Source organism: Protopterus annectens, chromosome 16.part0 (assembly GCF_019279795.1).
Source record: "Protopterus annectens isolate FY-2018-M chromosome 16.part0, PAN1.0, whole genome shotgun sequence".
NCBI classification, from domain to species: Eukaryota; Metazoa; Chordata; order Ceratodontiformes; family Protopteridae; genus Protopterus; species Protopterus annectens.
Window position 1 is genome coordinate 289,761,329 of NC_056750.1, and position 27,500 is coordinate 289,788,828.

General features: G+C 39.6%; 1 protein-coding gene across 1 annotated transcript in view; it reads left to right on the forward strand.

Annotated features, from left to right (window-relative positions):
• Positions 1-27,500, forward strand: part of LOC122790500 (collagen alpha-1(XXVII) chain B-like) — a 2,222,694-nt gene that overhangs the window by 1,502,514 nt on the left and 692,680 nt on the right. The window contains exon 12 of the mRNA XM_044058048.1: positions 18,718-18,762. Within this exon, the coding sequence (XP_043913983.1) occupies positions 18,718-18,762 (45 nt within the window). The remainder of the gene's footprint in view (positions 1-18,717; positions 18,763-27,500) is intronic.

Genomic DNA, 27,500 nt, shown 5'->3' on the forward strand with positions numbered 1-27,500 from the left:
TCAGCACAGCTAACCTTAAGAAAAGTAGCCTGAAATTAAATGACTTAGTTTAGGCCATAAAGGTTTTTATCTACCAGCTCTGAATGCAGCCAGAGACGCAATGTCTGTGAAAAGCCTGGTCTGGGATCCTGCTTTATTCTCCTTAGTGGTGAACTAATGATATCCTGGGGTGCCAGAGAATGACCTGTTAGTTTCTGCAGGACAGATGGAAGTGTTGGAACTGTTTTACAATTTTCAGATGCTGTAATAAGCCTTAGCTAAAGTGCTATGCTATATGTGTGTTGTGACACATCAGTGCCAGATCCTGGCTCAGTTTCTAGGGAGAGGGTAGTGTGGGAACCACAGAGTCAGATGACCAGATGTGATGTCATTCTGTAGCCAGCACTGAAATTGTATTTGAATGCTAGTGAGAGATGTGAGATTTGCACTCTGTTTTTGGACCTGCAAATACACTCATCCACATTCATCTTGTCTTGCTATAGTTAATAACTAGGGAACAGTAATTCTTCAGTCAGTTAGAAAAATATAGTGAGATTAGCTAATTTTTTTTTCTATATCTGTCTGAATCTTTCCATCGGTGTTGCATTTTATTTCCTATGTTTGAAACTCCTTTGTTTGTTGTAAATAGATATGCAGTATTTTCATTTATTATTTATTATGAAATATCTAAACCTTTCATTGTGGCTGGTCTTTTAGAAAATATTTAAAGTTTGAGAGCACTTGCATTTATTTAGTGGCACTGTGACTCCACATTCCTGAAAGTCTTGTTGCTTGGTTAAACACTATCATTTGTATGTGTAGTGTAATTGCGTACCCTGGTAAGAGCCATAAAGTAGCTGTCTTTGGGTGTTCTGGTGGCAGCAGATCTTCCTTATAGTCTTGGTGAAGGTGGCAGACCAGGTTAGCTGTCCCACCCTGTCCCAGGTGGGTGTGTGTGTGTGTGAAAATCAAATCTCAAAGAAAGTGTGTATGACAGTTACAAATAAAATAGCAAGATAGGCAAATGCAGCAACTGTAGAATGATGTTGTATAAAAAACACAGGAAATAGCGTAACCAACTATTTATTGCCGCTTTCGTCCGTAGACTTTAGCGTAACCAACTATTTATTGCCGCTTTCGTCCGTAGACTTCTTCAGAATGAACTCACAACACTCATAGCTTAAATACATGTATAATTAACAACCCATATTAATTAAAATATATCAATTAAATTAAATTACTTAATTTTAAAGACATACATCCATATAAAACAAGAGACACTTCATAAAATGTGTAAACAAATCAAATCATTGTTTTTGTTTACCTTCAACTTTTGGTTTTTTAAAAAACATTTCATATTAATAGCATCATTAAGGCCGGGCGGATGGTCTGCCTTTAACTTTATCTGCCACTCTGCCTCCCTTTGTAATAACAAATTTTTAAAATCACCTTCCCTTAAATCCATACTACACACTTCTAAAACTGAAAATAAAAATTTGTTGAAAACTGCACATACCAAAGAATGTTTAAAGAGGGCATTATTGACGTCTTTAGTTTTAATTGAATATAAATGTTCTCTGATACGTGTTCTTAATTCCCTGGTTGTCATGCCTACATAAAATGCAGGACATGACAAACATTGTGCAATATAAACAACACCAGTACTTCGACAGTTAACATAACCTGGAACTGCAAATACTAACTCAGAAGAACATACTGAAATATATGGACCAACTGCTATGTATCTGCACATATTGCAATCATTGCAACAATGCATGCCCTTCTTAACTGATTTAATTTTAGCATTTTCAACCTTATGCTTACCTAAAATATGTTTTAAACTACTATCATTCCTTTGCACAAATGCTGGATGTTCACCTAAAATGTTGAACATTTCCGCATTTCCTCTAATAACTCGCCAATTTGTTTTGATAATATTTTTAATTTCCTTGCTATCAGAATTCATACCAAGTGTGCATATAATCTTATTATTCTGCAAAGTATTATTAATTTTAATACCACCTGTAGTAATATTATCTTCACTTAAATTTAATAATGGCCAAAAATCCTTTTTACGTCTACTGAGAACATTATTAGCTATTTCCTGTAATGTTGTTAATGGATAACCCCTACATACAAATAAAGATTTGATATAATCAAACTCATGTATGACTTCACACTCTTTTGATGTCATCCTACTGGCTCTAATAAACTGGCCTTTAGGAATATTTGAAATAATATGTGGGATGTCCACTTTTATAATGTAAATAACCATTATTAAAAGTGTTTTTTCTATGTATGGTACTATGCAACCTCATATCTTCTTGATCCCAACTTAAACAAACATCCAAGAAATCCACCTTATTGCCTTTCCCACCAATTACAAATTTTATATATGTTGATAAGGAATTGATATACCCAAGAAATATATCAGTATCAATGTCATTCTGATCTATAATGAAAAACAAATCATCTATAAAACGACAAACAAAAACTATTTTGAATTTACTTAACAATAATGGTAAAAACTGTTGTTCCCACATTGCCATAACCACATTGGCATATGCAGGAGCATGCCCTCTTTAAACATTCTTTGGTATGTGCAGTTTTCAACAAATTTTTATTTTCAGTTTTAGAAGTGTGTAGTATGGATTTAAGGGAAGGTGATTTTAAAAATTTGTTATTACAAAGGGAGGCAGAGTGGCAGATAAAGTTAAAGGCAGACCATCCGCCCGGCCTTAATGATGCTATTAATATGAAATGTTTTTTAAAAAACCAAAAGTTGAAGGTAAACAAAAACAATGATTTGATTTGTTTATACATTTTATGAAGTGTCTCTTGTTTTATATGGATGTATGTCTTTAAAATTAAGTAATTTAATTTAATTGATATATTTTAATTAATATGGGTTGTTAATTATACATGTATTTAAGCTATGAGTGTTGTTTGTGAGTTCATTCTGAAGAAGTCTACGGACGAAAGCGGCAATAAATAGTTGGTTACGCTAAAGTCTACGGACGAAAGCGGCAATAAATAGTTGGTTACGCTATTTCCTGTGTTTTTTATACAACATCATTCTACAGTTGCTGCATTTGCCTATCTTGCTATTTTATTTGTGACTGTTTGGTATTTTTGGTTTTTGGTTTGACGTGTACCATGGCAGAAGCAGCAGAGGATTCGTTATTGAATATGAGTATATATCCTACACCGTCTACGGAGCAAGCTAACCTAGGTACTTTGCTTATCAGTGCTTTAACTGAAATTAAAGGGTCGTTACAGTTCTTGGTGGCTAATGCTAATAAGAAAAGCCAAACTGCAAAATCATCCAGTCCGGATGGATCGTTTCAAGAGCTGGACACAGTAATTTGCCTTGACAATGTGTCTGGCACTGAGAAGAATGGAGTAACAGCTGGTTCGGTTCATGGCGAGCAGAAGCAACGACGCATCACCAACGACGTCAGTAACGGAGAGACGAATCAACATGGCATCATTGGTCGAGCGACTGTGAAACATTTCTTCGACCGTGCAGACAATCCGTTTATGTCGTTTGGTAGACAAGAAGTACTTCCGTCTAAGAATACACCATGGCATTTTGGTTTTTCGGATAAACGAGAGCAATTAACTAAATTATTACAAAGGTACAATTCTATCTATTATGAAAACTGTTATTTTGCACGGTGCATTGAGCTAAATATTATCCCAAAGGGCTTACGCTTTTTTAAATGCCCGAATGGGGTACAAGTAAGCGACCCGTTTTTTAAGACTTTGACTGTGTTTTTCAACAATGCTGGACTGAGTTTTCTAAAGTTTTTGGTTGATAATAACAACAAAAAATTAGAAGCAATTAAGGAAGAAATTATCAGCTTAGAGTTGTTTTTTAAAAAACAATTTGATACCAATAGTGTTAGTGATTTGTTCTCCAAATTAATACAAGATTTGGATCAACCTACCAAGGAAAACATAAATAGAAAACAAAACAAGTTGTTGCGGGACTTACAGGCTTATGAAACAAACACTGTTTTTGGGAATTTAGTTTCAGGAAAGAAATATAACAGAACATATAAGGGGGTCGATCAATATAAGAGTGCAAAAAGTGCAAATTTCAATACCGGAGTAAAAGATGTTACGGAAAGTGAATGGTTTGGTTCATATGATAAGCATTTTCCACCGTTGGTTCCATCTACTAATACAGTCCACGGTAACAACAGGAGGTCAGTTCAAACCAATAAAGAAGTTGTAGATGTGGACAACATATTTGTGGATGATGAAAATGCCACTGGTTCTGAACTAGTTAATAAAATCAATGGCAATGGTTCCGACATTCATAAATTGAAAGTGGGGCCTAATCAAGAAGAGACATTCAACCAAGTTAAGGCGCCTAATGTTGTACATAATAAAAAACATTTAAACTCAACAAATACTGTATTAACAAGAAGTCAGACTTTTTTGAACTCCCTTTCATCGGGGGACGAAATGTAGATTCAAGCTCTAGTCAGTTTAGTGTCATCAATTTAACTGATCATGTTTTTTCCTCTGATGAAATAACTGTGCTGAAATTAGGGTTGAATTTTGTCCCTCATTCTAAAGCCAATTATGTTAAGACTGTGCTGGATGTTAAAAAATATGTGCGAAAGTTGAACTTACATTTTTTATTGCATGATATCACTTTTAATAGTAAAGTGTTTTGTAAACCTTCTAAGTATTGTCCTAAATTGCATCATACTTTATCCACCTTTGAAGAATTATGTATACAGGACATTGATGTATTGTTAAGCAATAGTCGTAAATATTATCATAATTTGACAGTTGCAGAAAATAGAGCTTTACAAAAGCTTAAATCCCTGAATGGTGCATACAGATTTATGAAAAGTGATAAAGGCAATAATATAGTAATAATGACTAATGAAGCATATACTGAAGGTTTATTGAAACTTTTAAAAAATGAACAGGAATATGTTAATATTTCGTTAGCAGAAATTCACAAACGGCAGCGCAGTATTCATTCATATTTATATGAAGCTTTAATGGAGGGGGACATCAGTCTTGAATTGTATGAATTTTGTGTTATAGACCATCCCCGCATTGGAGTATTTTTCGGGATTCCTAAGTGTCATAAATGCGTATTTGATCCACCTTTTAGACCGATAGTGTCTGCATCCCATTCAATTACAGAAGGTTTAGCTTTGGTCATAGATGCATTATTGGGACCAATTATTACGAATGAGAGTTCCTATATACGTGATTCTTGGCACTTTTTGACTAAATTAAATGTATTTCTTTCCACATTTAAGTTCAATCCGAACAAACATACAATGCTCACAGTAGATGTAGTGTCATTGTATACCTGTATACCGCTAGTTCAAGGTATGGAGGCAGTACAGGAATATTTAACTATGTATTATAAAGGTTTTTCCACAAATACTGTTTCATTAATTTGTAGATTTTTGGAATTAATTTTAGAAAACAATTTTTTTCTATTTGGTAAAACTTATTATAGACAATGCAAAGGAGCAGCAATGGGTTCTCCAGCTGCTCCTGCATATGCCAATGTGGTTATGGCAATGTGGGAACAACAGTTTTTACCATTATTGTTAAGTAAATTCAAAATAGTTTTTGTTTGTCGTTTTATAGATGATTTGTTTTTCATTATAGATCAGAATGACATTGATACTGATATATTTCTTGGGTATATCAATTCCTTATCAACATATATAAAATTTGTAATTGGTGGGAAAGGCAATAAGGTGGATTTCTTGGATGTTTGTTTAAGTTGGGATCAAGAAGATATGAGGTTGCATAGTACCATACATAGAAAAAACACTTTTAATAATGGTTATTTACATTATAAAAGTGGACATCCCACACATATTATTTCAAATATTCCTAAAGGCCAGTTTATTAGAGCCAGTAGGATGACATCAAAAGAGTGTGAAGTCATACATGAGTTTGAGTATATCAAATCTTTATTTGTATGTAGGGGTTATCCATTAACAACATTACAGGAAATAGCTAATAATGTTCTCAGTAGACGTAAAAAGGATTTTTGGCCATTATTAAATTTAAGTGAAGATAATATTACTACAGGTGGTATTAAAATTAATAATACTTTGCAGAATAATAAGATTATATGCACACTTGGTATGAATTCTGATAGCAAGGAAATTAAAAATATTATCAAAACAAATTGGCGAGTTATTAGAGGAAATGGGGAAATGTTCAACATTTTAGGTGAACATCCAGCATTTGTGCAAAGGAATGATAGTAGTTTAAAACATATTTTAGGTAAGCATAAGGTTGAAAATGCTAAAATTAAATCAGTTAAGAAGGGCATGCATTGTTGCAATGATTGCAATATGTGCAGATACATAGCAGTTGGTCCATATATTTCAGTATGTTCTTCTGAGTTAGTATTTGCAGTTCCAGGTTATGTTAACTGTCGAAGTACTGGTGTTGTTTATATTGCACAATGTTTGTCATGTCCTGCATTTTATGTAGGCATGACAACCAGGGAATTAAGAACACGTATCAGAGAACATTTATATTCAATTAAAACTAAAGACGTCAATAATGCCCTCTTTAAACATTCTTTGGTATGTGCAGTTTTCAACAAATTTTTATTTTCAGTTTTAGAAGTGTGTAGTATGGATTTAAGGGAAGGTGATTTTAAAAATTTGTTATTACAAAGGGAGGCAGAGTGGCAGATAAAGTTAAAGGCAGACCATCCGCCCGGCCTTAATGATGCTATTAATATGAAATGTTTTTTAAAAAAACAAAAGTTGAAGGTAAACAAAAACAATGATTTGATTTGTTTACACATTTTATGAAGTGTCTCTTGTTTTATATGGATGTATGTCTTTAAAATTAAGTAATTTAATTTAATTGATATATTTTAATTAATATGGGTTGTTAATTATACATGTATTTAAGCTATGAGTGTTGTTTGTGAGTTCATTCTGAAGAAGTCTACGGACGAAAGCGGCAATAAATAGTTGGTTACGCTAAAGTCTACGGACGAAAGCAGCAATAAATAGTTGGTTACGCTATTTCCTGTGTTTTTTATACAACATCATTCTACAGTTGCTGCATTTGCCTATCTTGCTATTTTATTTGTGACTGTTTGGTATTTTTGGTTTTTGTGTATGACAGTTACTTTGAACAGGAACACTGAGAGCACTAGTTTCACAGAGAGGGTGGTCGAGGACTTGGCTTGGAATACCCTGCTAAGGACTCAACTGTATAGTTTTCAGTAGGGCCCTGGAGGGAAAGCCCAGCCCCAGGACTGGAGTGTGCATTCCCTGTATGCTCTTAAGGGAAACTGTACTTGGTGCAGTAAGTTGCTTCTGAAAATACTGTGTGCATCTATTTTTCTCACAGTGAACATTCCCCAGCAGTGTCAGTGGTGAGGATTGAATTTCCTTGATCGCAGGCCCAGAGAAAGGATGTCAAACAGGTATTAAAGGAGGCTAAGAAAACTGCTGCTAGAAAATCTTATTTGGGTAAATGGGATAGATTTTCTGTTTAGTGACATTAAAGGCACAGAGACTCCTTAAAAGCTGAAGCTCCTGTGGTTCTTCAATATCTATGTGAATTACTAAAATCTTTCCTTTGTTACTCGTCTGTTAAGATCCATCTTTCAGCTATTTCTGCCTTTCTGTCTTTAGATGCAAGTTTTTCTTCTAGTTCTTAAATACCATTGCTGTCATTTTTTTCCTTTTCCTTTCTACCTATTAAAAAAAGAAAAAAGTTTACTTTAACTCCTCTCTCTTAACTACAAAAATGTCTGAGAAAGGTCCAGCAGGTTTTAAAAAGTGTGACAAGTGTGGGCATAAGTTGCCTTTGTCTGAAGCCACAATCTGTGTGTGTATTGTTTAGGACCAGAACACTTTAAACAAGACAGCAGTATTTGTCATGGGTTCAACTCCCCAAGCTTTAGCTGACAGGAAAAAAAGCAGATTTTAAAAGGATTACTGCCTTCTTTTTTGAAGCCATTGCTGGGGTTCAGTCCCCCAAACATAGATCTAAAGACTCATCAAAAAGGTCTAGACTGCCCGATTCTCCAGCCTGTTCCTCTTCTGAACCAGGAAGAATGAAAGAAAAACTGGATCCAAAGCTACGTCTGATCTGACCACACATACATCGGATCCTACATCCTTGGATCTGACCAAACATGTTTTGGATGCAACATCCTCAGATACAAAGCCTTTACCAAGGACTATGTATTTGCCAAGCCTGGATCTGGTTCCTTGTAGGGTGCCCTGTCCCTTTTTAGAGAAGCACTCAAAATCGCCGTCCCTGGTATCCTGTCATTTCTCCAGGAGTCTCACGGAAGCAGATGTGGAAAGGAAGATGAGGAAACTTTTCATGGAGCAAATTCAGAAGGGAGTTCTCATCATGCCTACTCCTTCAGGTCAGGAAGTCCATTCATGTACCACTCATGTACCACTCCAGTGATTATAGCTCCTTCTCTAGTTCAACCTGTGGTTTTAGAGCCCTCAGATCCAAGTATTCCAGGTCATCTGGTTTGATCCGAAGGGAACATCATCTTTGGATCTAACTATTGCTTTGAGTGCATTGGATCCAATATCCTTGGAGCCAGAGGACTTTCAGAGATGAAGCTTCCCTGTCTGGTCCAAGAGGATGGTGTTGACTTTGAGGTTTTCAATGCTAGTCTCTTCCTCTCGGAGCTTCAGCACTTGACATCTTGGCTCTGACTTCCACCTCCACTGGGCTGTTCTTGGAGCATAGAGAAGTAATAGGCCAGAAACATGTTTTCTTGTGGATTGCGCGTGGGGCGGAGGAAGATGACAAGCCAGAAACTCACTTTCTCAGCTCCATTGGCTTCCTTTTACCTGGAGTGGTATGCTTTTGAGGTAGTGAAGAGAGTGTTCTCTGATCCAGGAGGTCAGACGTGTTCTTCCCCCTTGGATCCACCCTCTACTTCTCAGATGACTTTGCACCGTTTTCCTCAACATGCTACCCCACAGGAACAGCCAGCCCAAAGCTTCCAGTCTCCCCAGCAGGGTATTTTAATCTCTTCTGATACCTCTCCAGACCACACCACCGAGGAATTCCCTAGGAAGAGAAAGTGGAAATAGAGGCACTTGAACTCTCCTTAGGAATCATGAGGATACTAATTTTGATGAGGGGGGGTCCCCAGTATCATCACTCAATGACGTGTCATTGGGAGACATTCTTGAGATCCTAAATCAAAAGGGTGGCTGGCCTTCCCAAGGCCCTTCTCCTGAGGAATCAATATTTCTGGAAGCATTTGGTACTGGTCTGTGTACCTCCTGGGTTATGCTGCTACACGATGAACTGATTGATTTAATCTCCAACTGGCCATGGAAGGAACCTGATACTATTGAGCCAGTCTGTAAGAGATCCGACAGCATTCTGGCTCCAACAGTAGGCTGGGAATATTGGAATAAAGGTGTTCCAGTAGATGCCATGGTTGTGCTAGCGGCTACAAAAATGGAACTCACTGAACAGAGTCCCACTTGCCATCCTCTAATAGACAGATTTGGGAAGTGTGTTTATGCTTCAGTGACATTTGCAATTAGATGACTTAACTGTTTAGCACATTTTATTGAACTACAAAGAGATCTGATTAAAGAGTTATCCAAATCTCTTTCTGGAACTGGAACTGCTGAGGCTCAGTCTAGGTACCGTATAGCCTATATGTAATTCATCCATGAGGCTTATCTCACATGCTGGAGAGGGTGCGCCAAGGGCTGCGGGTTTAGGCATTTCCATCAGGTGGCATGCTTGGATATACCTGTGTGATTTTTCTTAGCCCTTCAAGTCATTGTTTGTCAGTGCTCCCTCTGCTAGCCCTTCTTTATTTGGTCCCACAATAAAGGGCACACTCTCCAGGTGTAAGAAAGATGGAAAGACCCTCTCTGCAGTGGGGGGGGGGGTGTGTTTTTCTACCCCTCAAAGGACCTTTTCCAGGAATCAAAGTGGAGGTTGAAAAATGTGTTTCAGAGGATCTCAGGGTCCTTTCTAGGATACACGTGGAGTTAGTTCCCCCTGAGGTAGAGGGGGAAGCGATAATGGAAGACAACAACCCCGTGGCAGAGGATGTCTGCAAAACAGGGGGTCTAGAGATTCTTTTTCTGACAGACCCTTTCAGCGCTCTTGAATGGAGGTCTGATTGCCTAACTTTGGAGGCAGTCAGGGGTAGCTTATCTCTGCACCTGAGAGCCTGGCTAAGTATAACAAAAGGCAGTTGGGTGCAGAGAATTGTTTCCAGAAGTTATATAATTCCCTTTTCTGTACTTCTCCATTATGCAGAAAAATTTCCGATGTTCCACTCAATCAGAGGAAAGGAGCAGCACTAAAAATCCAAAAGCTGCTAGGAAAAAAGAGTCTTTCAAGAGGTCCCACCAGACCAGATAGAATTTAGAGCTTACTCAAGATTCTTTTTAATTCCAAAGAAAACAGGGGTCTAGATCTCAGTGTAGTGAACAAATCTGTTCGACACACAAAGTTCCAGATGGTCACGGTTCAATCCATTCTGTCCTTTCTTGGCAAGGACAACTGGATGTGCTTGACAGAGCTTCAGCCCCCAGGGTGTTCCCGAAGTGCATGGCAGTGGTTGCAGCTCACTTGAGACTGCAAGGATTTCGGGTGTTTCCATAGTTAGATGACTGTCTCATTACCTCCCTGACTAGGCATTGACTGATGGAAGCTCAGGATGAGGTATTACAGACCTGTTCACTTCTGGGAATAACCATAAATTAGAACAAGTTTCATCTGCAGCCAACCCAGACTTTGTAATTCATAAGAGCAGTATTTAACACAGCATATATGGTAGCTTCTCTTCCTCTATTGAGAGTGCAAGCAATAAGGATGCAGGTCAGGAAAATAATTTGCAGTACCAGAATTTCAGACTGACTGATTCTGCAATCCCTGGGATCTCTGTCAGTGGCAATAATTTTAGTTCCTTTAGCAAACGTCCACATGAGAATTCTTCAATGGATACTAGCAACATAATGGTCAGTGTTTTCTCAGCCTATGTCTGTGAAGATAAGAATAACCTAGGTATGCAAAGAATACCTTTCCTGGTGGATGTAGTCAGAACAGCTGTTATAAAGTTGTCCTTTCATCCTCCCTCAACCCAAGGCCACAGTGATCATGGATGCTTTCTAGATTGGCTGGGGGGGGGGGGGGGGGCACTTCTTGGAATAAACAGTCCAAGGCACATGGTCTCCTGTAGAGGCCAACCTGCATATCAGTGTGGAGATGAGAGAGGTGCAGGCATTCCAGGACTATCTTCCTCCTGGGACAACTGCAGTCCAGATAGAAAACATGTCAGCAGTCTGGTACATCAGCAAGCAGGCAGAACCAAATCTTATCCTCTGTGTCGAGAAGCCCTTAGAGTAGGGCAATGGGTGATATCTTCCCACCACTTTCTAATAGCAATGCATATTCTGGGGAACTCCAATGTGAACAAAGATCGACAACACAGATGGAATGTTATGGTTAGTACATAACTTCTTTATCTGATGTTGTCAGTCTTCATTCATTCTTGACAAATGGGACTCGGTTCCAATCCTCTGAACTGGCTTGGCCATTATACCCCTCGCACCCTCCAAAAACTCTTGAGCTAAGACTCTGCCCATAATTCCCCTCTCTTCATTACCTCAGATCATACTTGCCGCTCTGTCAGCAAGATGCGTCAGCCTTTGCTCTCAGGTAAATCCTTAAAAATTTATATTTTTAAGATAATTCCTTACATATATATATATATATATATATATATATATATATATATATATAGGTAATCTCCTTTAACATTGTTGGTAACTCCCTCTCCCTCTTTTCTTAACTCTTGTGGTAATTCTTAGTACCATCATTGGTACCACTTTTCTTTCTTTTCCTTATACCCTTTTTGGTATTCTTCACTACCATCATTGGTAGAACTTCCGTCTATCCTTGGTGTGTGTTTAGTGATTGTTACATTTAACTGCAAATTATTAAAAAGGCAGAAAAACATAAAGACACTTCTAGATTTAAATAGTGCCAAGACTGTGGAAGAAAGATGTCCAATTCTGATGGGCATCTTTCATGTGTTTATTGTCTAGGAGCTCCACATCTCAACCTAAATTGTGACATTTGCCAGGACTTTAGTCACCGGGCCTTGGTTGAGCATCAGAATAAACTCATTTTAAAGGGCACGTTGAAAACTTATTTTAGTGAAGATTTGTCCAAGTCTGATTCCCCTTCAGACTCAGACCCTTCCAAAAAGAAGAGCCACTCGGTATCTGTCTCTCCCTCGGCACCGGTGACCCAAAAACATAAGGCTCCAGTTCCGACTACCTCCTCAGAACCAAAAGCAAAGGTACCGAAGCTCCAAATTCAAGAATCCTCTGCACTGACTACTGCTACTACAGTGCCTTCAACACCAGCAACAGCACTAACATCTTTGGTTTCCGGCTCGGTGCTGACTTCTCCAATGGCACCTCAGCAGGGTTTACCCACCCCCTCCCTGTCAAAACCAGATCCGACTCTTCCCAGGATGAGGTATTCACCTTTCTTAGACCTCATTGTGTGCCAGCTGCCCAGTCCCTTTCTGGACCGACCAGAGTCTCCTTCAGGATTATCCATTCAGTCCTCCAGGAGTCTCTCCGAGGTAGACGTCATGAGATTGGTGGATCAGCTGTTGGTGGCCAGAGGTATTCCTGCCCCTTCTCAGGCCCCTGTTCCTTCTGGAGTTGGGGTATCTTCTCCAAGGACTCCTGCACTCTCTCCTCCTCTGACTTCCACCAGAGTTTTGTAGCCCAGCACCTCGATTCCCGCGGTACCAGCTGTTCCGGTGCCATTAGGCATCCCTACCTCAGCACTGGATGTTGCTCTGACTTCTTTGGTTCCCTCCTCAGAGCTGACAGATTCTCAGGGCCGAGACTCCACTGCCAGTTCTGAGGGTCTCAGATTAGCTACTATTTTTTATTCAGAGCCGACCTTGGCTCTCGGACTTTGCCAGTTGTGAGTCCTTCCGCAGCTCCTGCTTCGGAGGGCAGACTCTCAGAGCAGGGTATGACCTCGCTTTTGAGGTGGTCTTTCTTTATTCCAGGCACCCACTCCTCTTTGGGGGGCGGTCCTGCCTTCTAGGTTATAGAGAGAGCTTTAGCCTCTGCAGGCTCTCAGCTGGTTCCCCCTGCATTGGAGTGTCACATTACCATATCTTCTGGTCTAGAGCTGACACAAATTTCCACGACAGGACAGCGAGCACCAATGCTTCAAGTTACCCATGTACAGGGCCCCTCTTCTTTAGAGTCTTCCTCAGAGATTCCTGCTGAGGAACCCCCCCCCCCCGCATAAGAAGACATGCAAGAGGAAGCACCTAGATTCCCAGGAATAATCTGTCACCGAGGACATGGATTTCAATGAAGGGGATTGTTCACCTTGGTCATCCCCTGAAGATGTCTCCTTTGGAGACATCCTGGAGATCCTCAAACAGATGGGTAGCTGGAAGCCCCAAGACCCAACCTCAGAGGAATCCGTGTACTTGTAAGCATTCAGTGCTCGACCATCTACTTCCCAGGTGACCCCATCTGCTGATGATCTTATTAATCTGATCATGCAGCAGGCTTGGAAGGCCCCTGACTCTACAAAGCCTATTCCCCGGAGACCAGACAAAATTTTATCCCTGCTAGAGGACCACCAATACTGGGCCAAGGGTTTAGCAGTAGATGCCATGGTGGTGGTGGCTGCCACCAAGAAGGAACTTGCCAGTGAGAGTCCTACTATACATCCTCCAAACCAGGAGTCTAAGATGATGGACAGATTTGGAAAGCGGGTCTAAGCTTCATCGACCTTCGCACTCAGGTCCTTGACCTTTATGACGCATTTTACTAGACTCCAGAGAGATCTGATTAAGGAGTTATCAGATACTTTCGCTGGAGTTGTGTCTAACAAGTTGCAGGATAAGGTTGCTTCTCAGCTAGCCACCCTGGAGTCTATATTGAACTCACCCATGTGGCTTATTGCACATGCAGCTGAAGGCACGACCAGAGCAACGGGTTCCATCATTGCCATAAGGCGTCAACCTGGATGCTCTTGTGTGAATTCACAAATCCCTTCAAGTCTTCCTTCATCAATGCTCCTTTCGACAGATCATCTTTGTTCAACCCCCAGGTGAATGACACACTAGCCAGGTGTGAAAAGGATGGAAAGACCCTGTATGCAGTGGGCATTCATTTTTCTACTCCTCAGCGATCCTATTGCAGGAATCAGAGGAGTGAAAAGATGTGGTTCAAGAAGTCCCAGGGGCCTTTCCAGGACATGCGTGGTGGTGGCTCCCCTCGAGGCAGAGGGGGGAGCTCATATGGAAGATGGCAGCTGTGCGGCAAAGGTGCCCCATGAAACCAGAGTTCCAGAGACTCCCTTCCCTGGAAAACCCTACCAGCACTCCTGAAAGGAGGCCCGATTTCTTACCTCTGGAAACAGTCGGGGAAGACTCTCACTGCACTCGACAGCCTGGTGACAAATTACCTCTGATACTTGGGTGCAGAGAATCATTACCAGAGGCTATTATATCCCTTTCACCCTTTTCCTGAGATCACTGAGAAAAATCCCCGATCTTCCACCCAATCAGAGGGATCAAGCAGCCATAGAGGTCCAAAAGCTGCTAGAAAAAAGAATCATCCAAGAAGTCCCACCAGACCAGATAGGATCTTGGTTTTACTCCAGGTTCTTTATAATGCCAAAGAAGACTGTGGACTGGAGGCTGATATTGGACCTCAGCCTTCTGAACAAGTTTGTTCAGCAGGCAAAATTCCAGATGGCCATGGTTCAGTCTGTTCTCCCCTTTCTAGGGGAAAATGATTGGATGTGCTCTGTAGACCTTCAAGCCATGTATTACCACATAAAGATGGACAAACACTCAAGAAGGTATCTCCACATTTGGCTAGGGGCCACTCATTATCAGTTCAGAGAGCTGCCTTTGGCCTTACCACAGCCCCCAGAGTGTTCACCAAATACATGCAGCAGTCATGGCTCACGTGAGACTACACGGATTCCGGGTGTTTCCTTATCTAGATGGCTGGCTCCTCACTGCCCTTACCAGGCATCTACTGCTTCAAGCCACAGACTTCATCATGCACCTGTTCAGTGCTCTGGGCATAACAGTCAACAAAGAAAACTCTCAGCTGTCTCCCACTCAGGACCTAGAATTCATAGGAGCCAGCCTCAACACAGTTTCCTGTATATCTTCTCTACCCTTTCACAGTGTCCAAAAGATAAGGTCTCAAGTTCAGCTCATTTTAGTAAAAAACAAAGTGCCTGCTCTTCTTGTCCTTCAAGTCGTAGGATCTATGGTGGCAGCCATCACTTTAGTTCCCTTGGCAAGATTTCACATGAGGATACTTTACTGGCTTCTGGCTTCTCAGTGGTCCATTCTGTCTCATCCTATGACTCACCCGATCTTAGTAACAGGCCATTGCAAAAAGGATCTATCCTGGTGGGTGCAGTCAGAAGAAATCCTAGTGGGCCGTCCCTTTGTTCCCCCTCAATCCAAGGCCATAGTGACCACCGACACCTCCCAGATGGGGTGGGGGTCATTATCTGGGGGAGAACAGTCCAAGGCACCTGGTCTCCACAATATTCCAACTTGCATGTCAGTGTTCTGGAAATGAGAGCAATGCTCCTAGTGTTGCAAGCCTCTGTCTGCTTTTCCTCTGGGAACAGTTGCAATCCAGTCAGACAACATGTCAGTGGTATGGTACATCAAGAAACAGGGTGGAACCAAATCCTACCCCCTTTGCCGGGAAGCTGTCAGAGTGTGGCAATGGGCAATATCATCCAACCATTTTCTTGTGGCAACACATATCCCAGGGAGTTCCAACATGACAGCAGACAAGCTGAGCAGACACATTCTATTGCTACATGAGTGGTCTCTCAATCCCAAAGTGGCAAAGGAAATATTTTGCCACTAGGGCCAGCCTTAATGCGATCTCTTTGCCTCCCCAATGAACAACAAGTGCAACAGCTACTTTGCCCTAATTCCCCCTTGGGGAGTCCCCAAGATGCAATGTCTGTCTTCATTGGCCATCAGGTGTTCTTTATGCCTTTCCCTCCTTTCCTCGTATACCACTCTTCCTAAAGAAAGCTCAAATGTTGTGAACCAAAGTGATCCTCATTGCTGCTTTCTGGCCCAGGGAAGTTTAGTTCCCCTTTCTGTGGTTGATTCACAATCCATGGATTCTGGAGCCAGTTCCAGACCTGCTATCTCACCTCCAGGGATTGGTGCATCCCGATCAATGGACTCTCAAGCTCACAGCTTGGTTCCTCCAATTCCATTAAGTCACCAGGCAGAATAATATTACTTCCCCATACAAAAAATTATTCTTCTGGCTTCCCATAGACCTTCCACCAGGAGACTGTATTTCATTAAATGGAAGAGAGTTTCAATTTGGACCTCTGAAAACAATTTAGATCCCCTACTCGGCACCTGTTGAAAACATTTTGGAAATTTTAGCTGCCCTTTTTGACCAAGGAGCTTATGCTTCCACCATTAGAGTTCAGTTAGCAGCCATTTCTAATTTTCACAATGGATTCAACGGCCATTGTTTAATTTTCCATCACCTATGCAAGATCTTTCTAAAAGGTGCCTTATACCTAAAACCTGCATTCAGAGATCCCTTACCTCTGTGGGATCTAACCCTAGTTTTGCAATCTTTAGTACTACCTCCCTTTGAACCAGTGGCTACTTTCCACCTCAAATTCCTTTCCTGGAAAACTCTTTTTCTAGTAGTCATCACTTCCGCCAGTAGAGTCTCTGAGATCCAGGCACTATATGAGAAACCTCCGTATATCATTTTTCATAAAGACAGGGTGTCATTAAGAGCTAACCCATCATTTCTTCCTAAGGTGGTGTGCAACTGCGATATGCAAAGAGTAACCCACTGGCCAATGGACTTTCTGTATATCACCTGTTACTTTGTATTCTTTTTTTTTTTTTATCCAGTAGACTATTAATCTTGTTATGCTACTACTATTTTTTCTGCTTACTCCTAAGCAAACTGACAGCATACTGAAGTGCCTGCAGGTAATATAATAATAATATCCTCTCTTATTGTATATAGATGATATATTTTAGAATGTTTTTAAATCTTTCATCTATGTACAATTGTTTTACTTGTGAAGCTTTTCTCTTTGGGTCTCCACTGAAAATGGACATATCACCCAGTCGGACTGTGCCAGTCAACAAAAATAGATGCATACATGCATTTTTACATACGAAGATACATACATACATATGTAATACATTTCTTACCACACTTATCTAGACCTTTGTTTAGCTCTTGTGGGCTATTTTTGAGTAACTGCTGATTCCGTGCTAGCAGAATTGTACATAACTTCTTATTTTTTATGATTGTGTGCCAATGGGTTCCAGACGAGTTGCAGCATTAGACAGACATTACCTTCATGCAGGGTGATCTTTGATTGCTTGAAAATCAGGATGCCCAAAGAATTAGAGGTGTATAGAATCCTGTTTGTTATAATATTGTAATGTATGAAGTGCAGTGATTAAGCTCCGAAATTCTGAAAAAACAAATCAGTTAAGTGTTAAAGTGCAGCGAGACTGAGTCTTAACAAGTGTTAAGGTCGGGTCTAGTGCTAGGCAATTAAATCCACTAGTACTGACCAGTAAATGACAGCAGCAGTGCTACTGTCCAAAGGGATAATATCTCCCTTCCTCTTACAAACTAAGAAAATAGCTAGAATAACAGAATGTGTTCACTGGATTTTTTTCCCAAAAAGTTACTAACATTGAAATGTATGGCACTGTTAAGTGACTATAATCCTCTCTATTTGTTAACCACAGAGTTTATGAGGAATAGACCAAACAAATGAGGCAAAAATCTGGACATTTTGTGAAAACCTGGACTGTTGAGAAGCATGAAAGGTGAATGTACACAGAACAGACAGCATTACATTGCCTTTCTAACTGCATCCCCTATATGTTTTATGGCTTTGAAAGCCATCAAGACACTTGGCGTTGTTTTTTTTTTCTCTAACTAGATACATTAGATAAAGTTCCATGTACTGTAAAGAATTACAGTTGTATCCCCTTAACTCTTGAGGTGAACTACTTGGTATCCATATCTCAAACGCATGATAAACAGGCTATGATTGGTGACCCGATCAAAATCCTCTATGTTGTTACACTCTCTCTCTTTAAGATCTTCTGTTAGGGTAAGCGCATATTTTGTCCCGTACCACCAGCAAGGTCAGATTAAGAATATAGCCGTAAGTGTATTACCTAAGTTTTCTGGTATGTTACAGAGCTGTTGCAACTTTTACATACTGGGTAATTCCAACTTCTCAAAACCAAAAGTAATTATTACCCAGTAAATGAAGTCTTTGATTTGACCTTCACTGGGGTTTTCTAACTTTGCGACTGGTAATGATACCAAGCATTGTGCGACTACTTGAACAATATTTTTCTGCCTGAAACCGTTTGCTAATCACAACCACATTTTTAAGTGGCGTTCAGAAAAATAACTATACAGTGGACTGTTTACAGAATTATATAAACTACCCCCGTATATTTCTAACATAAATACATTCTTTTTGTGTAAAGCATGGGATATCAAACTAGATTTTTAGGAAGATAATTATACACTTGGCTGATTACAAAATGACATAGAATATTTGCATGTATATGTAAAGTATGTATTTGTATTATAGCACATAATGTTGTTACATTGTTATTTTCTTCTGTCTTTGCAGGGAATACCAGGAGTTCCAGGGAAGAGGGGCAAGATGGGTAGGCCGGTAAAGTTTTTCCCTGTCTACTTTACAAATTTAAATGTATTAAATATATATCCTATCTTTTAATTCTGTCATTAGGAAGTATTAATGATGAAGCATGCAGGTATTTACGTCTTGCTTGATGATGCCTGTCTGTGCAGGGAAAAATGAGGTAGAGGAAAAAATGCATTTAGCAGTGTTTTAGTGGACCAGAAGGTAAGAAAAAGAATATTTTAATCCAGATCTTAAAGTTACGGTCGTAAATATGCAGAGTATTTTGAATTTTCCCCATTCTGAAAGCCTGTATTGTATTATATCATATTATATTATAATATATTATATTATATTGTATTATTGAACTACAGAAATCTTGCATTATATTATTGTATGTAATCAACTTTCCCAGTACATATAACAGTACCACCTCCACTCGAACAAACAGCATGGATTTTAGTCTGGCAGAAGTACCATAACTGCACTCTGGACCCTCACTGATGATATCCTGTTAAACACTGATAAAGGGAACCTCACAGATGCCCTGTTCATTTACCTGACTAAAACCTTTGATCTATTAGATCACCCAGTACTCTAAACTCCCTTACTATAGTCTGAATTTGCACAGACTCACTTCCCTGATTCAAAAAATTGTTAAACAACAGACAGTTCAAAGTAAAAATAGGCACCAACCCTGTATGGCACTGCACAGCTTCTCAAATGTATATCCCAAATCTTTTTCTCATCTTCATCAAGAAACTGCCCCTCATTCTCTGTGTTGACCACATGGTCATATACCAATTCATCCACCCTCATTCTATTATCCAAACCTGGCTACAATCATATTTTCACCTACTCCAACAATGACTAATCCACCACAAAGTATTCCTGAACCCCTGAAAAACCAAAACAATGTTCTTTTTGGTACATGCCACAAATTAACTAAAAGACCCAAGAGCCTACTTATTTCTAATATCAACAACTCCAACAATGAAACCACTGTTTAACCACTCTCAAGGTGTATTTGGATGTAATGAAGATGGATACACCTCCACCTTTGTTTTTTTTATGCTCAGTTTGCGGTCTGAATGTGTGGAGGGCATTGCAGTCTTGTACAGCCTGGGTGCTCTCTGTGGCCTTGAATCAAGTCTCACTGACTGCACAGATGTCAGCATCTTCCAAGGTGAGGAGTGCATCCAGGGAGTGCAGTTTTCTATTGAGTCTCCTAGCATTAAGCAGCATAATCTTGAGTTTGTATCGAGTGGATTTCTTTTCATCAGGAATTTTTTTGTTCTGACATTGCCTAAAAATGGTACTGTGGGGGGAAACAAGTGTCTTTGCTAGTATCCAAAACTCTAGAGAAGACAGGTGAAGACCATCTCTGGCAAAGCAGCATGGTCTGTCAACCATGTCTTTCCATGCTGACAGATATTGGATCACCTTGGATAGACACCAGAAGCTAAGCCAATTGTTGCAGTTAGTCATTTTTTGTTTGTATTGTGGCATCATCCTGGGTGAAGATAAAATGCTCCTTGTGCTAGGGATATACCTGCCTGGACACATGATCTGAGAGTTCAATCATGTCTCATTTTATATATTCCAGAGAGGTACATCTCAAGTCATTCACTCCAACATGTACTATGACAGAGTCATAATGGTATATGTTGTTGAGTGACTTGATTGTGTGTGTGATTTGACAGATCCTGGCACCTGACAGGCAGCTAACCATGACTTTTTCCTTGTCCAGCCTAGTGAGAGGGACTTATCTGTGTGTCTCACTATGGAATCGCCTGTAGCCAGGGCATTAGGTTTTGAGGTGGTTTGCCTCAAGGGCTTATTTGTTGAGACACTTGTATGTGTGTTGCTATGTGATGTGGGGTCTGTTCATGTTCCGGTATGTTGTGCTTGGGAGGTCTCTGATCTTTTGGTAGGCTCTTAGTAAGTACCTCCACATTGGTGGGTCTTGTGTGAGAGGAGGTGTGTGTGTGTGTGTGTGTGTGTGTGTGTGTGTGTGTGTGTGTGTGTGTGTGTGTGTGTGTGTGCTGCCAACCTGCTTGATGTATTCTTTATTGTTACATGAGAAAATTGATTCCAGCTTCATAGCATACTTTGATCTCTCACATACTGTATTTGTTTGCTTTAATAGCAAGGGGTTGTCAGTATACATCAGGCAATTACTACATTGTTGTAGGATGCCCATGTCAATCAGGCTAGCTGGTGAAATGTTGGGAAACTGGATGTCCATTGTAGCAGGTTGGACTGTAAGTACTAGTTGGGGAGTGGGCAAGTTGGATTAGTTTTTGATCTAGGACTAATTTGTCTAACTAAACAAGGGGGCTTATTCTGTTGAGTACTGGGGGCGAAGGAGTGTGATGATGCTACTCAGTGCTCAGCTGAGTTGCCCGCAGTGCAGCAGTGCACAGCTGATTTGCCTGCAGTAGAACAGGGAAGTTTGGGAGGGTTCAAATGACAAACATCTAGGGGAAAAAATAGTTTCTAGGAGTTTGCTACTGTGCAGGGCACCACTAACCTCCACTGTGCGATGTGCAGCTACAAGCAAATGTGAGGCTTACATACAGACAAAATTAAACAGTTCTAGAATAGTCTGCCAATAAGAAATCACACAATGATACTTCCTCCAGCAATTCCAGCTCAGACAGGGCTGTATCTGCACTGTTCTGCTACAAGGGTGCAGGGGAACCCTACTTAATGTAAAATTAATGGATTTGTGTTTGTGTGTATAGATCAGTTGTTGTTGTTCTTCTTCTTCTTTCAGCTTTTCCCGGTTAGGGGTCACCTCAGTGGAACTCCGGTCCACTAATGATTGGCAGTAGATTTTTACGGGGCCGAGGTGCCAGCTCGACGCCCAACCTTCAACAAAGGCACGCCCATTCTACGCATGTCTTTCGAATACCACTCGACCACGGGGAGGATATGCAGACTCCACACAGAAGGCGCTCCAGCCGAGAATTGATCAGGAGAACCTCTTGCTCTGAGGCAACAACGCTACCGCTGCACCACCGCGCCTGATCAGTATGTGTGTATATACCTTTAAGAAACTATCCAAGTGTATAAATACTGAGCATGTGCGAGCCTGACTGCCATTTTGTAGTTGGCTGTTGAGATGCAAGCATTATGTATGTAAAATCTGTCTGTTAACTAGTTAGTTCGTATTTAATGATGCTGATATCCATCCTGATGTGTTTCTATGTATTAAAGCATCTAAACAAAAACCCCAGCCTTCTTGTCATATGTGTTAGAGATGAACGAGTGACATGGTGGCAGAAGTGGCATGTCTAAAGGGCATGGAGTCAGAACCGGCATATTCAAAAGGCATGACGTTACAGGCAGCATGGCTAAATGACGTAAGGCACTTGCTTAGAGCTGGAGGAATATAGACAAGCAGATTTTCCCTAAAATGTACAAACTTTGCAAAACTGTCAGAAACGATTTTCAAGTATTAAAACTTGCTCAGCAGTATTTCTTTTTGCATAATATGAAATGGGGAATACAGAACATTCTAAATGATATTCGTATAAACCAATATGTACGATATTGATAAAAATATTCAAATTACTATGGAAAATGTTTGAAATAAAGTCCAAATTGCAAAAATGAATAAAATAAGGGGAAACAACTGCATTTTCACAAAGCATGTATTTTTTTGTATTAAGCAAAGATATTCAAGTTATCAGAAGTGTATAAAGTGTTTGCATGTTTGTGCAGTGTTACAGTAAAACTATTTTGCAAAAGTACTGCCATTACAGGGCATATTTCGCAGAATACAGCCATTTCAGAGCATATTTCGCAAAGTAAGGTATTTTGAAGAGTTTATTGTGCATTTGAATGTTATTACAAGCTCACACAACAGTTTGTTCGTACATGATTACAAGGGCCATCATTACATTGTGTTTGTGTATACTTTGTGGGCATGGCAGATTGATTTTGAAAACTCATTGCACTTGTGTTTGACAGTAATATTGCTGAGAACTGGAGACTGTTTGAGCAAGACTACAACATTTTCATAGTGGCTGCATTTTCTGATAAAGATGACCATACAAATGCATTTATTCAGATTAATTTAGCTGGGTCAGAAGCCATTGAAAGGGAGCCTTCATTTGTGTATGCACCTGCTATCTATACAGGAGGGGGGGACCATCATATTGTTGTACAGGCTGAGTCAAGGGATGACCCTAAGTGCTTAGCATGTAAATTTAGAGAAATGTGTGAAAAAATGTATTTCAGATGTTAATGTGATAATTTGAGATGCAATTGCAAAATGACATATCTGTAGATCTTTTTAATTTTTTTACTGCACCATGCCCAGCAATTCCATTAATCAATGGATTACCAAAAATACACAAATCTGTGACCCATTCCCCCATGAGACCTATTATCTCTCGGAGGGGATGGGGCACAGAGCCATTATCAATATATCTCCAAACTGTTTTAAGCAAATATCCCAAATATTGTCATAGTTATATTAAGGATACAGGTGATTATTTTTCATACTGCATGACTGGTATGATGAGAATATGATTAATGATTATTTATTGGTCACATTGGATATTAATTTCCTCTTCAGGTAATTCCCAGTGACTGTGGATTAAAAGTTATTCGCAACTTCTTCTGCATTAATACTGATATGAGAGGAAGAGATATTGAAAATGTCTGTCAGTTGATTGAAACAGTTTTAACTAGAAATAATGTATTTATTTTTGAGAGACAACCATTTTTTCAGATTTCTGGTGTTGCCATGAGTGCCCCTATGGCCAACGCGTATGCAAATTTAGTGTTAAACCAATGGGAGAGTGAGTTTATTTATAGTGATAAAAATCCCATGAATGCTAATGTTCTATGGCATAAATGTTTTGTTGATGATTGTTTTCTAATTTGGAAAGGGAATGAGGAAACTTTGAAAAGATATGTAGTGGTACCACACATTTTTTGAAGTCTAAAATGGGTTGTTCCACTAATCAAATTACTTTTTTGGATGTGAAGCTAATCAAGGATGAGGGAATTATTTATATAAATATATATAGGAAGCCAGTGCATGCAAATAAGTATACACATAGAAATAGCATGCACACCCCACATATTTTTAAGGTAATTGTTAAAGCCAATTTACTAGGGTCAGTAGATTAAATACTGATGTAACTCAATGTGAGGAACAGATGAAGGAGATGGCTTTGAAATTCCATGAGAGAGGATATAATGAAACAGTAGTAGTTGAAATAATGAATGAAGTATTGAATGTTAGCAGTGGAAGAGCCAAAACCTTTTTAGCAAGCCTGAGGGTTGTAGTTTAGATACTGACAGACACTGGCCATTGGATAAGGGCAAAATGAGATATGTGACCATGTTTAACAGAAGAATTAATGAAGTCAAGAAAGTAATACAGAAGAATTGGAGTATTTTAACCACCATGCCTGAGTTGAAACCTTTGATAAATAATAAGCCAAGTTTTGCTTATAGGAATTGTAAAAATTTGAAAAGAAGATTGTTGTAAAGATTTCAAAGTAGGGAGCATGGAACTTTTCCTTGTCATGGGTGCAGCTTATATTATATTGCCTAACCTCTCTGTAGGATATATAGACTCTAAAACTAGGAGCTTAAAGCTATGTGTTGTATAATTCTGGATAATATGTTAGGCAATATAAGTAATTATACAGAGAAAGAAAGAGGGAAATGGATAGTTAGGTTGCAAGCGGACAGAGGACATGGTCTGAATGACAGAATTTCATTGAAACCATTCCTACTGGATCGAGCCTTAAAGCATTAATTTTGAGAGTCACGAATATGTGTATATACATTGTATATTTCACCATATATTATATATGTTTTAACGTTGTTTCGTTTTCCAAATGTTGTGTCTTGAAATTTTGAAAAATGAGAATATATAAGTCATAGTGTATATGTTTTAAGCAAGGCTTCTATGCATTATTTAATATCATTAGTAGTTTTTTAGATGGAGAAGTTCATTATATGCTCTTTATATAGAGAATTTTAACATATGCTACTATGTATCTAGAGGAATATTATAGATGTTATACAAGAGAACTGTTACTTTAAGTGTTTTAACAAGTGTATTTTAACTGGTATTTTATTGGTTCCCTTTGGAAGTGATGCAACATTTAAATGGAATTGGAGTGTTTTATTATTTTTAAGTCTGAAGAAGCATTCTTGGAGATGCGGAAGTGCTTACTTTGTGAAATAAAGAGTTTGATCTGTTATACATTTAGAGGTTTGCTTCGATTGTTGTGGAGTACCTGCCATTCTCTTTTTTTCTATCAGAATGGATTACTTTTTTCCAATTACTGGAGTCAGTATAACAGTGACTTCAGTGAAGACCAAAAGCTCAGAGCAATAGAATCCACCGTTAAGTTTTCCCCATTTAAAAAGCTAATTTACACACAATTGACGATTAATAACAACATTTATTTTACCCCTTGTATTTTAAATAAATTCAATTTTAATATGTCCCCATCATGGTCATGCTACTCATTTCCCCAAGCAGATCTCTGGCACATCCTGTGGTCCTGCAACCGCACATATAAACTTTGGTGTTCTCTCAAAGTTACATTAGAATAGATGGGATGTTATGTTGTTCTATCTCACCTTCATTCTTACAATGATGGGTTCGGAGCTGATTCTCGGCTCCTACTCGGCCGAATACACAGCTGAAAGATTCAAACTTGGCTCGTGGTATGTAGGTATCCCATAATGCAGTGGTGTAACTCCCCTGATCTCGTTTGCCGCTTTACGAGGTTGGATGCGCTCTTCTTTGTCGTGGCTAAGTTGTGAAAACTTTTTCTTCGTGTTACTTTTAATCTTTTTCTATATTATATTAGATGTGTTTTTCTTGCATTGTAGTTACATAGTTAGCTTTCGAACTAGTAATATCTAAATTGTTATAGCTTTTATTCCCTTTAGTGCTGCTTTTGGCCATTGTTTCGTAGGCCTTACTGTATCCCTTGCAGTGGTTGTTGTTGTGTCTTGTCATAGATAAAGAGTAGCTCATTTAAGTTAGAGAGCTCTTCACCTGTTTTAGTTAGAGGGCTTGTAGTTGTGTTGATTTTTCTGGGAAATAGGGCCGTTTTAGTTAGAGGCCCTATTTTCTTCCCTTGTTATCTGTCTCCTCAGTGTTTCCTGTAGTTAGCTACAGATTAGTAGTTTAGTAAGTTAAATTTCTTGTTGTTATATTGTGGTCTTATCATAATCATGTCCAAAGACCCAAAAGAGAGGGGTGTCATAAGTGTTCACAAAAAATGTCTATCACAGATGGTCATGTCATATGTGTGTATTGCTTTGGAGCTATTCGTTTGCAAGAGGATTGGACATTGTCATTTCTTCAGTGCCAGGGTTTTACAAGAAAGAAGAAACAAATTGATCCTTAAGGGGCTCTTAAAGCCAACTTTTGAGGAACCAATGCTCCAAGTTGCAAGCACTTCACAACTCTCTCCCTCCAGGGACAATTGTGATACAGTCAGGCAATATGTCTGTGGTCTGGTACATAAACAAGCAGAGGGGAACCAGATCTTACCCTCTTTGTCATGAGGCCCTAACAGTTTGGCAATGGGCAATTTCTTCCCAGCACTTTCTAATAGCAATGCACATTCTGGGGAAGTCCAACATGATTGCAAACAAGCTGAGCAGGGCAATTTTAATGCCTCATGAGTGGTATCTCAATCAGAACATAGCGGAAAGGATTTTCTGAACATGGGATCTGCCTTGCTGCGATCATTTTGCCATTCCCATGAATGCCAAGTGCAGCAACTACTTTACCCTAATCCCCCCTCTGGGGGAGACACAGAGAGACACACTTGCTCACGATTGGCCCTCGGGACTTCTGTATGCCTTTCCTCCATTTCCTCCCATACCCAGAGTCATTCAGAAAGCACAGTCCTTGGGAAGCAGGATGATTCTCATTGCTCCTTACTGGTCTTGTCAAGTTTGATTCCCCTTCCTTTGGCCTCATCTTCAGGAGAAGCCTTGGACTCTGGACCCAGTTTCAGATCTGCTGACACATATGTCAGGTGCGCTTCATCCTTTTCTCCACACCCTAAAATTGACAGCTTAGCTGCTCCACTTCCCAATTTAGTCAAGCTTCAGAATTTTACTTCAACAGTTAAACATATCTTAATGTCCTCTCATAAAGCTTCCACCAGAAAATTGTATTCTAGCAAATGGAAAAGGTTTTCCCTGTGGGCTCAAAACAGGAACATTGATCCCTTTTCTGCGCCCATCCATTCTATTTTAGAATTTTTGATGGAACTCTTCCAACATGGTTCAGCTGCAGCAACCATCAGAGTACAACTCGTTGCAATCTCAAATTTCCACATTGGTGATCCTACCTCGCACTTAATGTCACACAGGTTGTGTAGAGCCTTCTTGAAAGGTGTCTCCTTATTAAGGCCTCCCTTTAAGGAACCCCTTTCTCCTTGGGATTTAAATTTTGTTCTCTCTCTCACCTGACGTTACCACCTTTTGAACCCTCCTCGTCAGACCTCAAGTTCCTTTCCTGGAAGACCATTTTTCTGGTGGCTATTACATCTGCTAGAAGAGTATCAGAGTTGCAAGCATCTGTCTATCAAACCACCATATTTGATATTTCATAAGGATAGGGTATCCTTGCAAACTAATCCATCCTTCTTACCTAAAGTCTTTTCTTCAACTAACATAAAGCAATCTATTGAGCTTCCAGTGTTTTTTCCTAATCACAGCAACAAGGCAGAATACAAATTACATCAACTGGATGTGCACAGACA